Genomic DNA, 13,537 nt, shown 5'->3' on the forward strand with positions numbered 1-13,537 from the left:
ATGACCTCACCCACTGAAGAGATGCAGGAGAAAATCCTAGGGCTTTTAGTTTGTTCAAAAGGACATCATACTGAACCGTATCAAAGGCCTTTTGAAGGTCTATTAATACCATGCCACAATAATTTCCCTTTTCTACCTCTTTCCTAATAAAGTCTGTAAGATAAAGCAGACAGGTATCAGTGGAATGGGCCTTTCTAAAACCTGATTGGAAGTCAAATAAAAGGTTATGTTCTGCTAAATAACTGATAAATGATCCTTTCCACAATTTTTGATATTGAACATAAGATAGATACAGGGCGAACATTTCCAGGATGAGATTTGGGCCCCTTTTTATATAAAGGTATCTCTCTTGCCACCTTAAAATTACTGGGGAAATGATTTTTTTCAATAGATAAATTAATAAGATAAGTTTTTCAGCAGCATCCTTAAGAAATCTGGCAGGGATGTTATCAAACCCAGTAGCCTTGGAAAGATTTAGGCCTTTGAGTTTTTTTAGTACCTGCTCCTCTGTTACTTGTTTGAAATAAAAAGTGTTTGGCTGAACTCCCTTATCTTCATAAAACTTATGCACCCTCTGTGGATCACTAAAAACACCTGACGCAGATGGAAGCTTCTGCACCAAATTACTTGCAATTTTTGTGAAGAAACTATTAAAAGTATCTGCCACCACTTTTTTATCATACCTTCATACTTTTCTATTTATCATACCATATGGACCCATTTATATCTAGGCCTATTTTACCTTGTTTTTGCTTAGGGTTCTGTTTTATCCCCAAAGGTCTAAGAGTTGACCATAATTTCTTGGGATCCTTTTTATGCTTCTCAATTTTAGACATAAAAAAATCCTTTTTCGTCTCATCCACCATTCGCTGAAACTTATTTCGAAGAACTTTATATTCTTTAAAAAGATCAGGCAGTTTGGTTCTTTTAAACTCATTTATGATTTTATCCCTCAAGTAAATGGTGTCCAAAATATCATTATTTATCCAAGGCTGTGATCTTTGTTTAATCCTGGTCTCTTTTAATGGGGCTATCTTGTCAAGTATTTTCAAGAAAATAGATTGAAAACAATCCCATGCTGTATCAACATCACATATGTTGGTAATTTCCATCCAGTTGATATTATTAAGTATGTCCTGAAAATTATTAACATTATACCCTTTTAAACTTCTGCTCTTCACAGATTTGTGACAATCACAGACTGGCTTATCCACCTTGCTCGCTATTGGTGGGTACAGAGCTCTTTCTGTGGCTCTGGGCGGGTTTAACACGATGACGTCTCTTGCACGACCGTCAGTCCAATTCCTTTTAACCTCTCAACGATGCTAAATGACTTCTTTAGTTTAGCAAACAAATCACTCGACTGGGTGTAAATAGCACTCACTTTCATGTTTTTTTTGCATAACCTGCAAAAGTCGCTCAATGCCATTGCTGCTTCTGCAAACCGCTGATCAATGCTACAAACCAATACAAACTAAACCTGTCTGGAGTTTTCGCATCGCTCTGCAAAAGTACGTCACCCGGATCGTTGATCTGATTGGTTGAAGGACTATCCAATTGCGTGACTAATGCTCGTTGATCACGCCTCTTGTGCAGTAGGAAATACATAGCAAACTCCCCAGACCAATATTCAATTTTAAATTGAGCTTGATCTGGTGACAGCCAGACAACCAGGTCACTCTTATTATAAAACATTATTACAAGCTTACCGCTGTGAATCGAGCTAAGATAATGAGATAGTTTTGAACACTGGCCGGTTATGTACTTGCTAATAAATTGATTTTGGATCATTTTAACCAAAAAAGTTACGGACTTTAACCTAAAAATATGTTATTCTCCCTCATATGCATGTTTAAAACCTGTATGATTTTCATTTCTACTGCATCATTTTGAAAAAATGTCTTCATTTTTGTTTGAGCATGTGTGTTGTGAATATGTGGTGCACATGAGACCAATGACCAACAGGGGGCAGCAAAAACCATCCATCAGGAACAGAAGATAGAAGTTTGTAAATGTAAAACAAAGCCCATGTTAGCCAGCACTAAATATTTATTGGTTAGAATTTGCTTTATGTGAATGAATGAGTGAAAATATGATTTTTATGATGACAGATGACCGGAAAAGTCATGGAAATTCATTGATCAAAATATGAGGAGAACCTACTGAATACTATGAAGTATAAACCAGAAACTAATCTATGAGTCCATCAGGTCCATTTTGTCTGGTTTCAGATGTGTTTGGTCTGCTGACTTGACTTGATGAAAGTTTATGAGACAGAAACATTTGTAGAAGATTTTAGATCTGTGTGTTTGAAAACCTTCTGCTGTTGAGTGCAGAGGTGTCAAGTAACGAAGTACAAATACTTCGTTACCTTACTTAAGTAGAAATTTCGGGTATCTATACTTTACTGGAGTAATTATTTTTCAGACGACTTTTTACTTCTACTCCTTACATTTTTACTCAATTATCTGTACTTTCTACTCCTTACATTTTAAAAATAGCCTCGTTACTCCTATTTCATTTCGGCTTGTTTTCATTCCGGCTTGAAAAAAAAAAGATAAATCGCGCCATCCGGATAGAGTGAATTTGATTGTGGTTGGATGAGAAGTATAAACATTTACCATTCTGACACCCTATTGGTTTGTACGCGATCCATCACACCTGCACATGTCACAGATCACGTCACACTCCAGCAAGGTGGACAGTGTTGGGAGTCGTTACTCAAAAAAGATTATTTCTTAAAAGTTATTATTTATCCACTACTGGCTCATTTAGGCTATCAAACGGGTGCTTTCTCTTCTCCTCTGCAAATTAAGCTAGGTAGTTCGGTAGGGAGACGTTTGAATAAATTAGCGTATAGCCTAAACCGGTTTTATTTATTTTTTTAGCGCGACCTTTTTATTTATGTGACCCATAGTCACATACAACCATGTAGCTAAACAAGCCAAAACGAGTTTATTTAAAATGAAACTGAAGGTAAGCCTGCGTTGCTCTCATGGTGTTATACCTCTCTCTTTCGGTGAAGTGGAGCAGTGCTCTTGCTGAATGGCACGGATTGCACTACGGACTATTATACCTTTTATATATATATATATATATATTTATTTATTTATTTTATTTTTTATAACGAACAAGCTGCGATGTCACGTTTCCAGTGCTTTGTTGTGTGTGCGTGAGGCGCGGGCGCGATCAAACAGCTGTCTTTGCCTCATCGTCATGGCAACGGTTCGTGGCCAGGTCAGATTACGTCAGGCCCTGCGTTCCATTCGGAAGGGCTCATCCCTATGCCCTATAGCCTAATACCTATAAAAGTGTTTACCCTCCGGAGTGAGAGCTTCGAAGGGATGAAGGGTGTAGGGGTCAAATTACTCCTTTTTTGGAACGCACTTCTGCGTCATCTTAACAAGGCAATCAAGGAGGATAGATTGCGCAAGCTGCGCCCTTTATTTAACGTTAGTTTATTTATTTATTTTTGGTTTATCGCACCATAATGTATATTGTGTCTATGTATTTGAAACATTTGAATGGACTGATAAAGGGAGCTGTAAAGTATTTTTGTTGAAGCACAATGTCGTTTTGACCATAATAATGTACTAAATCTAACTCGTATAAATATTACAGTAGTATAGAAAAATACTATACATACATTTATAGATAAAATCGAACTCCGAGCCTCCTGTACCCATTCTGTGACGTCAAACAACTTCCCTGTGCAAAGGATCATGGGGGCCCAAAGTGTCCATCAGTTGTATCCTTCGAAATCCTTCATTCCGAAGGGCCCTTTAAAGTGGCCAGTTTTTGAGCACTTCGGTTTGGAACAACCCTTCAATATTGGCGGCCATGATTGTTTTTCACTCCGAAGTGCTCTTCAGAGGGCGATATATGCCGTTTGGAATGCACCGAGAGTTTGTTGCCGTTTGTTGGATGCTCAGACGACCAAACAAACGCCGATTAAACATGTTCAGTCTGGTAAAAATAGACTCCGACCAATGCCAACAGGGTTATCACACCTATCCAACAAACTCCAACAGACGAGTGCGGTGTGAACTGAAACAGCTGAAAACTACCCGCATTTGGCAGGTTGGCGGGTGTTAATGTCAAGCCCTGATTGTTACTAAGCCTGCCCTGGGTACACCAAAACTACCCACATTTTTCTTGTCCGCTGCCCTCACAGATTCCTGCAGTTAAGTTTGGATGTACAGTACAGTCCAAAAGTTTGGAACCACTAAGATTTTTAATGTTTTTAAAAGAAGTTTCATCTGCTCACCAAGGCTACATTTATTTAATTAAAAATACAGTAAAAAACAAAAGTGGCAGTAAAGACATTTATAATGTTACAAAAGATTAGATTTCAGATAAACAGTGTTCTTTTGAACTTTCTATTCATCAAATAATCCTGAAAAAAAATATTGTACACAAATATTTTGTACAATTGTACACATTAAATGTTTCTTGAGCAGCAAATCATCATATTAGAATGATTTCTGAAGGATCATGTGACACTGAAGACTGGAGTAATGATGCTGAAAATTCAGCTTTGCATCACAGGAATAAATTACTTTGTGAAATATATTCAAATAGAAAACAGTTATTTTAAATTGTAATAATATTTCACAATATTACTGTTTTTTACTGTATTTTTAATTAAATAAATGTAGCCTTGGTGAGCAGACGAAACTTCTTTTAAAAACATTAAAAATCTTAGTGGTTCCAAACTTTTGGACTGTACTGTACATTTACATTCCAATAAAGGTTATTGATGACATTTTGAGGAGGTGGAGTGCACAATAGACCCCTGTGGCGCGGCCTAAGCTTTTGTCCTTAATGGCATTTTTTTCCTTACATTACTTTTACTTTTATACTTTAAGTAGTTTTTGAACCAGTACTTTTACACTTTTACTTGAGTAAAAAGCTTGAGTTGATACTTCAACTTCTACAGAAGTATTTTTAAACCCTAGTATCTATACTTCTACTTGAGTATTGAATGTGAATACTTTTGACACCACTGGTTGAGTGTGTGTGAAAGTGTGTGAAAGTGTGTGAGCAGCTGCAGTATCAGTTCAGTCACTGTGACTCTGACTGACGGAGGTTTTTGTACGACTCTTTATCACTGTGTGAACACACAGCCACTAGGACAGTGTACACCCAGACAGTAATAATGTCCAGCATCTTCAGTCTGGACTCCACTGATGGTCAGAGTGAAATCACTGTTAGATCCACTGCCACTGAATCTAGATGGAGTTCCTGACTGGAGGCGGTTTGTATAATAAATCAGGAGTTTAGGAGCTTCTCCAGGTTTCTGTAAGTACCAGGCTAAATAATGTCCATCAGAACTATAATAAAACACATTACTGCTGGTTTTACAGTTGATGTTCACAGTTTGTCCTGGTTGAGCTGCTGTCATTGAGGGACTCTGAGTGACGGTGATCTGTCCTCTACACTCTGAAACACACAACAAGAAGAAAATCAACTCAAAACTTTGACAATATACTTGAAGAAATGAATTGATATCAAACTTGTGCTCCACAAACCTTGAGCAAACGCTGTGAGAGTCCAGATGAAGATGATGATGAAGGTCATGTTGATGAAGATTGTTGTGTGTGTCAGTGATGAAGTGTTAAACTCACAGCACTATAAACACTCTCAGAGCACTGAAGCATCTGATCAATATGCAAATGAACTCATTCTGTATTTAAATGAGGCTCTAAATGAAGGTTCAGGAGGAGCTTGTTCATCTCATCCTGTCAATCACAACATCAAATATGAATCATGTAATCATCAATATACTGTGAACTTTAAAAATGTAGCATAAAATTTAGAATAATTCAAACCCCATGTTAAAAAACACTGTGAGAAAATGAAATGTAGATGAAACTTATCATAATCTAATCAAAATCACATGAGCAAAAGTGCTTTAGTGATCATCAGCTCGACTGTAATTCGGCTGCAGGTACGAGACCGCAGGTGATCACAGCTGAACTGATGACAGAAATCCTTCAACAGTTTTATTCATGTTATCTTGCACTACATCACTGTGCCACTAGAGGGCGGTGTGAACAGACAGACACACTGATGAACAGGAAATTTATTCGATGACTTATATATATTATAGCACTATATACAATTGCGCCACCCAAAGTGACAAACAGGTACTGTAGTCCTGGCCTAAAGTCATTGGTTGAGCCAAAGGATACATACAGGCTGCCTAATATAGTGCAACTTGACAAATATGTTTTCAATAGTATAGTACAAAATGAATATTAATATAAAAATGAATGATCTGTAAGTATTTTGGAAATAATTAATTATATTGGGCTTTATTAAACTTTATGAAACTATAATGAATTTAGGCCTATATGCATTTTTTATACTACAAGTCAAGAACCATTTACAGACTTTCATAAAGAGATCTGAAAGGATTTGTTGTCCTGTGGCTCCCTCTGGTGGACAGCATTAGTATTATGATCTTCGTCTCTGAATCCCATTCATATAAATGACTGATTTGAAAAAAGTTTCTGAAACTCGGCATGTTTACTCAGAAAGTCTTGTTGTCCATGTGTATGAAGTTCTGTGAATTTTGGATTCAAACATTCAAACTGATGGAAACTGATAGAAAAATAAATTTCTTATCCTGTGGTTCCCTCTAGTGGACAACATTAGTACAACATGTTGTAGTCCGTCAGCCATTTTGAGTTGCTAAAAACTTTTTTTTCCATCTCCTAAACCACTTGACCGATTCACACGAAATTTTGCATGTCATCTATAGACACTAATGACAAAAGTATCAAAAGGATTTTAATTAGTCAAAGCGTTTAGAAGATAGTTCATTTAGCCATGGCTCAATACACTTATGAAACTATATCTTCTCAACAATCTGATGAATCCAAATTCTGTTGATCACTTCTTTGATGTCTTCAAGGTATCTAGATGATACAGATAAATTTGGGGTTAAATAGACAAATGGTCTAGGATGAACCCTTCAGTGTTTGGATCTCTGATAATCTCACCTGTGCTCGATATTCTCAGTCGTCTGAAGCTCTAAAATGATGTTATTGACTTCAAATCTTCTCATCTGCTGCAGCCCTCATATTTGTGAATGAACTTATTCAGTGTTTCTAGCACAAATCACTGTGACTCTGACTGACGGAGGTTTTTGACTCTTTATCACTGAACCAGGATAGAGGTTGATGATCCCAACTCTGATAGACGTCAGGACTGCTTTTACAGGACATGGTGAATGTGTTTCCTAGATGAACAGATTTCACTGCAGGCGTCTGAGTCGCTTCACCAACTGATTTATTATTATTTATAATGTTTCCTGAGGTGCACTTATAATGTTAATATGATTTTTACATCAAATAATTGTCATAATTTAGAAATAAATGGTTATTTCCACTCTGATTTTAGCGCTCTGATAGTTTACATGTGAAACCTTCTCGAATACTATCACTACATTTTTACTATTACAGCTGTCTAAATGAACGAATGGTGAAAAGTGTTGATTATTGCCTTATATTTAGATCTGTTCATCACAGGGAAGGTTGCAGTGATGAGAAACTGAGCAGATGACAGACAGTCTGTTGATGGTGTGAATGCAGTGATCTCGTCATTACAACTAAATTTCTGCACTCCAGAAATGCTTTCACCATAACTAACAATGCAAACACGATGTAAATCCAGTCAGAGATTGATTGTGTAGTGTAAGAGCGTCACTGATTATAACAGGAGTTTTGGGAAGTGTCCAGATAAACTCTCGCCGTGTGATCGACAGCTTCAGTTCCTCAGATCTTTACTGTATAACTAAGATTAGGAAGAAAAAATAATAAAAGAACATGATCAAAAATATCAATGACTTTAAAATATTGAGTGAGTGGAAATGAGGATAAATAAACCATAAATGATCTAAAAATTATGATAAAATTCAAAAGAATTTATAATTAGCTTAAACAATACTGATGAAGCTCAACAAAGCTGATATTAAGATCATATTTGTGTTTCTGCTGTTGAGTGTGTGTGAAAGTGTGTGAAAGTGTGTGAGCAGCTGCAGTATCAGTTCAGTCACTGTGACTCTGACTGACGGAGGTTTTTGTACGACTCTTTATCACTGTGTGAACACTGCTTTACTGTTGATTTCATGGTAACTCATACAGTAATAATGTCCAGCATCTTCAGTCTGGACTCCACTGATGGTCAGAGTGAAATCACTGTTAGATCCACTGCCACTGAATCTAGATGGAGTTCCTGACTGGAGGGTGCTTACATAATAAATCAGGAGTTTAGGAGCTTCTCCAGGTTTCTGTAAGTACCAGCTAAGAGCGGCTGGATCACTGTTGAATTTACAGGTCACAGTGACTGATTGTCCAGTTTGAGAGAGCAGCTCTGAGGGAGTTTGAGTCACTGTCACCTGACCAACAGATTCTGACAAGAGAGAAAGATTAGAAATCACAAACACTTTTACAACCATATATCTTCACAACACATAAAAATAACAAGTAAATAATGTCTGTAATCTTTACTGACACAAACCTCGACATAATACTGCCAGCGTCCAGATCAATATGGTGCTGAAAGTCATTTTTGTTGGTTGTAGGTTCAGTTCTAGTGAAAAACAGTTGTTGATCATGTTTGATGTTTGACAGAGTTATAAACACATGCAGAGCACTGAAGCGTGTGTCGCTCATGTAAAACACTCTCTCTATGCAAATGCTTCAGGAGTGACAGGTTTAAGATGGTTTAATGTGGTTTCACTGAGATTTCACAAAACATTTCACATGTTAATATAATCATTTATTGATAAAGCAACATCAGATGAACAGGAGCGCTGTTTAATCCCAATATCAGACCAACATCATGATTACAAGTGTGATATTGCTTTTATACAACAGTTTAATGAACAGGAATCTATTATTGAGAATTTTACATTTTAGTAATTTATATTGCCAGTTTTGTTCGGCTAATTGAAATATTTCCAAACTAAGCCGCAGAAGAACAAACTGCAGCGACTCTGAGAAACACAATAATTCCTGTTTGATTAATGATATAATATAATAATGATTAATTGACTCACTCATGAAGTCAGTCTCTTGTCTCCATCTACTGGTGAATCACTATAAAATCACCAGCACTAATGCTGCAGGTAAACACATCTGTCCTGTGATGATGGAGGATCTGTTTCTGTCACGAAACTCAACTCAAGCTTTATGTATCACTGGAGCCATATGTTTTAGGCATGAAACATGTTATCATTGTTGAGATTCATATGCTGATTCTTGATATCTGATATTCTGATATCTGTGTGTATTCAGAGTGTCTGTTTTAAAAAAAATATATGTGAACAATTATTCATATTTTTCAAGTTATGATCACCAGGGATGAGTATCAAGAGATGCAGTCACAATACTGTTATCAATGATGTGCAGTTTTTAAAACATAACCTATATAATCAGAAACTAGACTCTGAATGAGATCAGTAAATGAGAGGATTACATGTTGATTACATTCTTATCATCAAGCCAACATCATCAGATCACATTTTCTTTTGCTGTTCTTGCCATAACAAACACAGTTAAAACAGCCAAAGAAAAAGTAACATTAAAAAGTCAAGAGTCAAACTGCTTAACTAAAGCAAGCACTAACAACCATAATGGTGACCTCAACCAGAACTTATTTTCAATGAGACATCAACATCTAAACCTCTGTTAATTCTCAATAAGAACTGCTGTAGACATCTGACAGAAATAAAGTCAGTCTGGTTAGTAATAAGTGAAGCTGGTAATGCTGTTTGTGGAGTTGTTTAATCAGATCTTGAGAGATTTAATGTCTTTTATCTTCAGTTGATTTCATCTGACTGAAATCAGTTATAGTTCTTGTGTTTCTTTTTCCTTCAGTGATTCTGCTTGTTTACAGCAGGTGTTCATCACTAATGCTCAATCATTACTTAATTAATCACTTAATTAACTTCAACACTGATTCAGTGTTATCTTTTCAGCCTTAGTGTTTAATGTTCTGATGTCTGAGTTTTTTGAGGTCACCATTGTGCAGAAGAGTAGAGCCTGTGCTTCAGTCCAGCAAAGGAATGAAAGTTAGGGATGTTGTTTTGTCTTATTTAAAAGCAGTAGCTGTATAGTTGTTGATGCAGTGATAGTTATATCAGCTCATGTGTGTGCTGTTGTTGGCTAATGGTTAACTGCAAGAGATGTACTTTTTACAGAGAATGTTTTCACAAAATTAATTCTAGAAAAACCTGTAAAGTAACTATTTTTGTAAAAGCTTCAAAGAAAATTAGGATATGAATTAGGATGTTTTTGTTTGGCAGACACTTTTGCCAGTCATTGACCGTTATTAGTGTAAACATTTGGCGCCCTGTGCTGCCCTGCATTTAACTGTTTTTTAACGTTTATTTTTTTAACAGTGCAGCTGCAGTATCAGTTCAGTCACTGTGACTCTGACTGACGGAGGTTTTTGTACGACTCTTTATCACTGTGTGAACACATCTTTACTGTTGATGATGTGCCAACTCTGACAGTAATAATGTCCAGCATCTTCAGTCTGGACTCCACTGATGGTCAGAGTGAAATCACTGTTAGATCCACTGCCACTGAATCTAGATGGAGTTCCTGACTGGAGGGTGCTTGCTAAATAAATCAGGAGTTTAGGAGCTTCTCCAGGTTTCTGTAAGTACCAGGCTAAAAAATGTTCATAAGAACTATGATAATACACATCTGTGCTGGTTTTACAGTTGATGTTCACAGTTTGTCCTGGTTGAGCTGCTGTCATTGAGGGACTCTGAGTGACGGTGATCTGTCCTCTACACTCTGAAACACACAACAAGAAGAAAATCAACTCAAAACTTTGACAATATACTTGAAGAAATGAATCGATATCAAACTTGTGCTCCACAAACCTTGAGCAAATGCTGTGAGAGTCCAGATGAAGATGATGATGAAGGTCATGTTGATGAAGATTGTTGTGTGTGTCAGTGATGAAGTGTTAAACTCACAGCACTATAAACACTCTCAGAGCACTGAAGCATCTGATCAATATGCAAATGAACTCATTCTGTATTTAAATGAGGCTCTAAATGAAGGTTCAGGAGGAGCTCGTTCATCTCATCCTGTCAATCACAACATCAAATATAAGTGTGAATTTTAAAAACTTAGCTGAATATTAAAAAATAATGATGTGCATTGATAAGCCTTTTATAATAAATACTGCAACATTCCATAAAAAAACAAAACAAGAATTGTCCATTTTGATTTCATGGTGACTTTAACAGGTGAATTATGTATTTGTCTTTCTCTGCATCCGAGCCGCAGCCATGGATGGAACGGCTTTTGTTGGACTGAAGATTGTTGTCAGCAGACGGTGGTCTGTAAGCGTTGTAAACTTTCACCCGTACAGATATTGGTAGAAATTCAGTACTTTCTGGTGTTATTTCTTGCTTACACTGATGCAAGGTTAGTGATAAATCGACTGTAATAGTCCAAGAAATGAACAAAGTTGACTGACGTTATTCGGTGCAGACGCATCCACGATCGTCCTGACCTTTTCTGGTGTCTTATGAAGACCCTGAGCATGAATGATGTGCCCCAAATACTGCAGCAAATCTTTAAAGAATTCACATTTCTCGTGTTGGACACACAGCCCAAACTCATCCAGATGACTGAGGACTGCATCTACATTCTTGAGATGTTGCTCGTCATTTGATCCAGTCACTAATATATCGTTTAGATAGCAATGAACATTGGGAAAAATTGCAGGAGCCGAAGCAATACCACATGATGTTTGTTAACAAAATTCGGGAGGAGCAACATTCAAATAATCTGACTAATCATTACGTCATTTCGTCCAACTGTCAGCAAACAGTAATCAACATATCTACCCAATCAGCATGAGTGAAAGCATATATTGTAAATAACCACTAGTATATTTTATTATAGATGTCTTTTATTTTGAAATTTGTATGGTGAAATGTTTGACTTCTGGTTTTGGGTTGCGCGCATTTCCGCTTCCTTTGGAGGCGCGCACGCCCTGGCTGGCTCAGTTTGGTAGTGTACAGCTTGTTAGCCCAGATGCGGCAGTGGCTTCGGCACGGAGCAGGTGAAAAAAAAACAAAAAAAAACGGTGAATTCATATTTGCAGCCCCTCCAAAGAGGCAAAAGGTATTTTAAATAGGTTGAGATATGATCATTTTGTTTAATGGTGTGTTCGTTTTTTTTTTGTTTTTGTTTTTTTTGCATCAATGTAAGACAGCAGTATGTGAACAATGTTAGCTAATCGGTCACATGTTTTGTATGCATTTCAGCTCTTACGTTGGTGATATGGTGTATAGGTTTAAGATTTAAAAAAGGAAGGATTAAACATCATAAAACCATCAGTAAAAGTCTCATCCTTGTACGGGGGGCCTGCTACAGTAAGAGCTTCTCCTCAGCGAGCTACAACGACACGGAAAATGGACGGTATCGAAGAGCAAACACGTAAGCTACAAACTGAAATCAATGAAAGGAGAGCTTTATTACATCAAGGAGATTGCAGAGAGCATGTCAAGACAGGAGTTAAAGGAAGATATTGAACGCAAAGAAAAACAATTAGCCGAACTTCATAAAATGGAGGCTGTGACCGAGTTATCGTTACCCAGGCGTTCAGAGCGGCCTATTGTGCTAACGGAGAAAATGCTAGCCTACCAAAAAGACGAAATGATGAAAAAGGACAGAAAACTGATGAGTCTCTATGAACAATGGAAAGGGCTAATCAGAACATCCAGAGAAAGCTTAAAAACTGACTTATCAGAGCACGAGTTATGTGTAATGGCCGATGATATTGAAAAGGGTTTGAACGACATGATGAAGGTGTACAGTGAAATAAGGGAGCGTACTATGCCATCCTCTGAAACAAGATGCAAAATGGACTCTTGTGAAGCAGTAACTAAGGACATTATGAAAATACTTAATGAACGTATAACAGCAATAGATGGTGATTTTGATGCAAGTAGAGAAAGGCAGCGCCTTCATCAGCTACTGTCACATCAGTATGCCCACTCCATCTACGGCACCGCTTCTCAGTCTAGCGTCAGTAAGCAGTCCGACACTTCAAGCATCGCAGTCAAAAGGATTGATGCAGCGGCGGAGTTAGCTGTAAAGGAAGCAGAATATAAAATTGTGCAGGAGGAAATTAAACAAAGGGAAAAAATGAAAGATATAGAATCCGAACTTGAGCGTTTAAAGGCAGAAAAGGAAATGCAAGCTGCTCGCGCAAAACTTGAGATCTACGACAGAGAAATGAACATGGATGTGGACAGTCAGCAAATACAACCAAACAATATTCCTTTCTCTGTTGATCACCAGTCTGTTCATGAAGCGCCAGCTCCCTCTAGTGGCTTACCTCCATTAATGCCACAAAACAATGTGTCTATTCATATGTCAAGTCACACGGTGAACAACCCAAACCCCCAAATTGTAACTCAAACGCCTCTCACAGACATTTCCCAGTTGGCCCAAGCAATTCAAAACAGTATAGCTGTAAACAGAATCCCAGCGCC

The 13,537-nt window shown here is 37.3% G+C and overlaps 2 gene segments (V, D, J or C); both read right to left on the reverse strand.

Annotated features, from left to right (window-relative positions):
- Positions 1-8,027: 8,027 nt before the first annotated feature.
- On the reverse strand, positions 8,028-8,679 carry LOC125257843. The segment is given in 2 exon segments: positions 8,028-8,418; positions 8,527-8,679. Coding segments are annotated over 2 exon segments (414 nt in total).
- A 1,674-nt stretch (positions 8,680-10,353) lies between these two features.
- On the reverse strand, positions 10,354-10,952 carry LOC125257873. The segment is given in 2 exon segments: positions 10,354-10,814; positions 10,904-10,952. Coding segments are annotated over 2 exon segments (387 nt in total).
- Positions 10,953-13,537: the final 2,585 nt, after the last annotated feature.

Source organism: Megalobrama amblycephala, linkage group LG22 (genome assembly GCF_018812025.1).
Source record: "Megalobrama amblycephala isolate DHTTF-2021 linkage group LG22, ASM1881202v1, whole genome shotgun sequence".
In the NCBI taxonomy this organism is placed as follows: Eukaryota; Metazoa; Chordata; class Actinopteri; order Cypriniformes; family Xenocyprididae; genus Megalobrama; species Megalobrama amblycephala.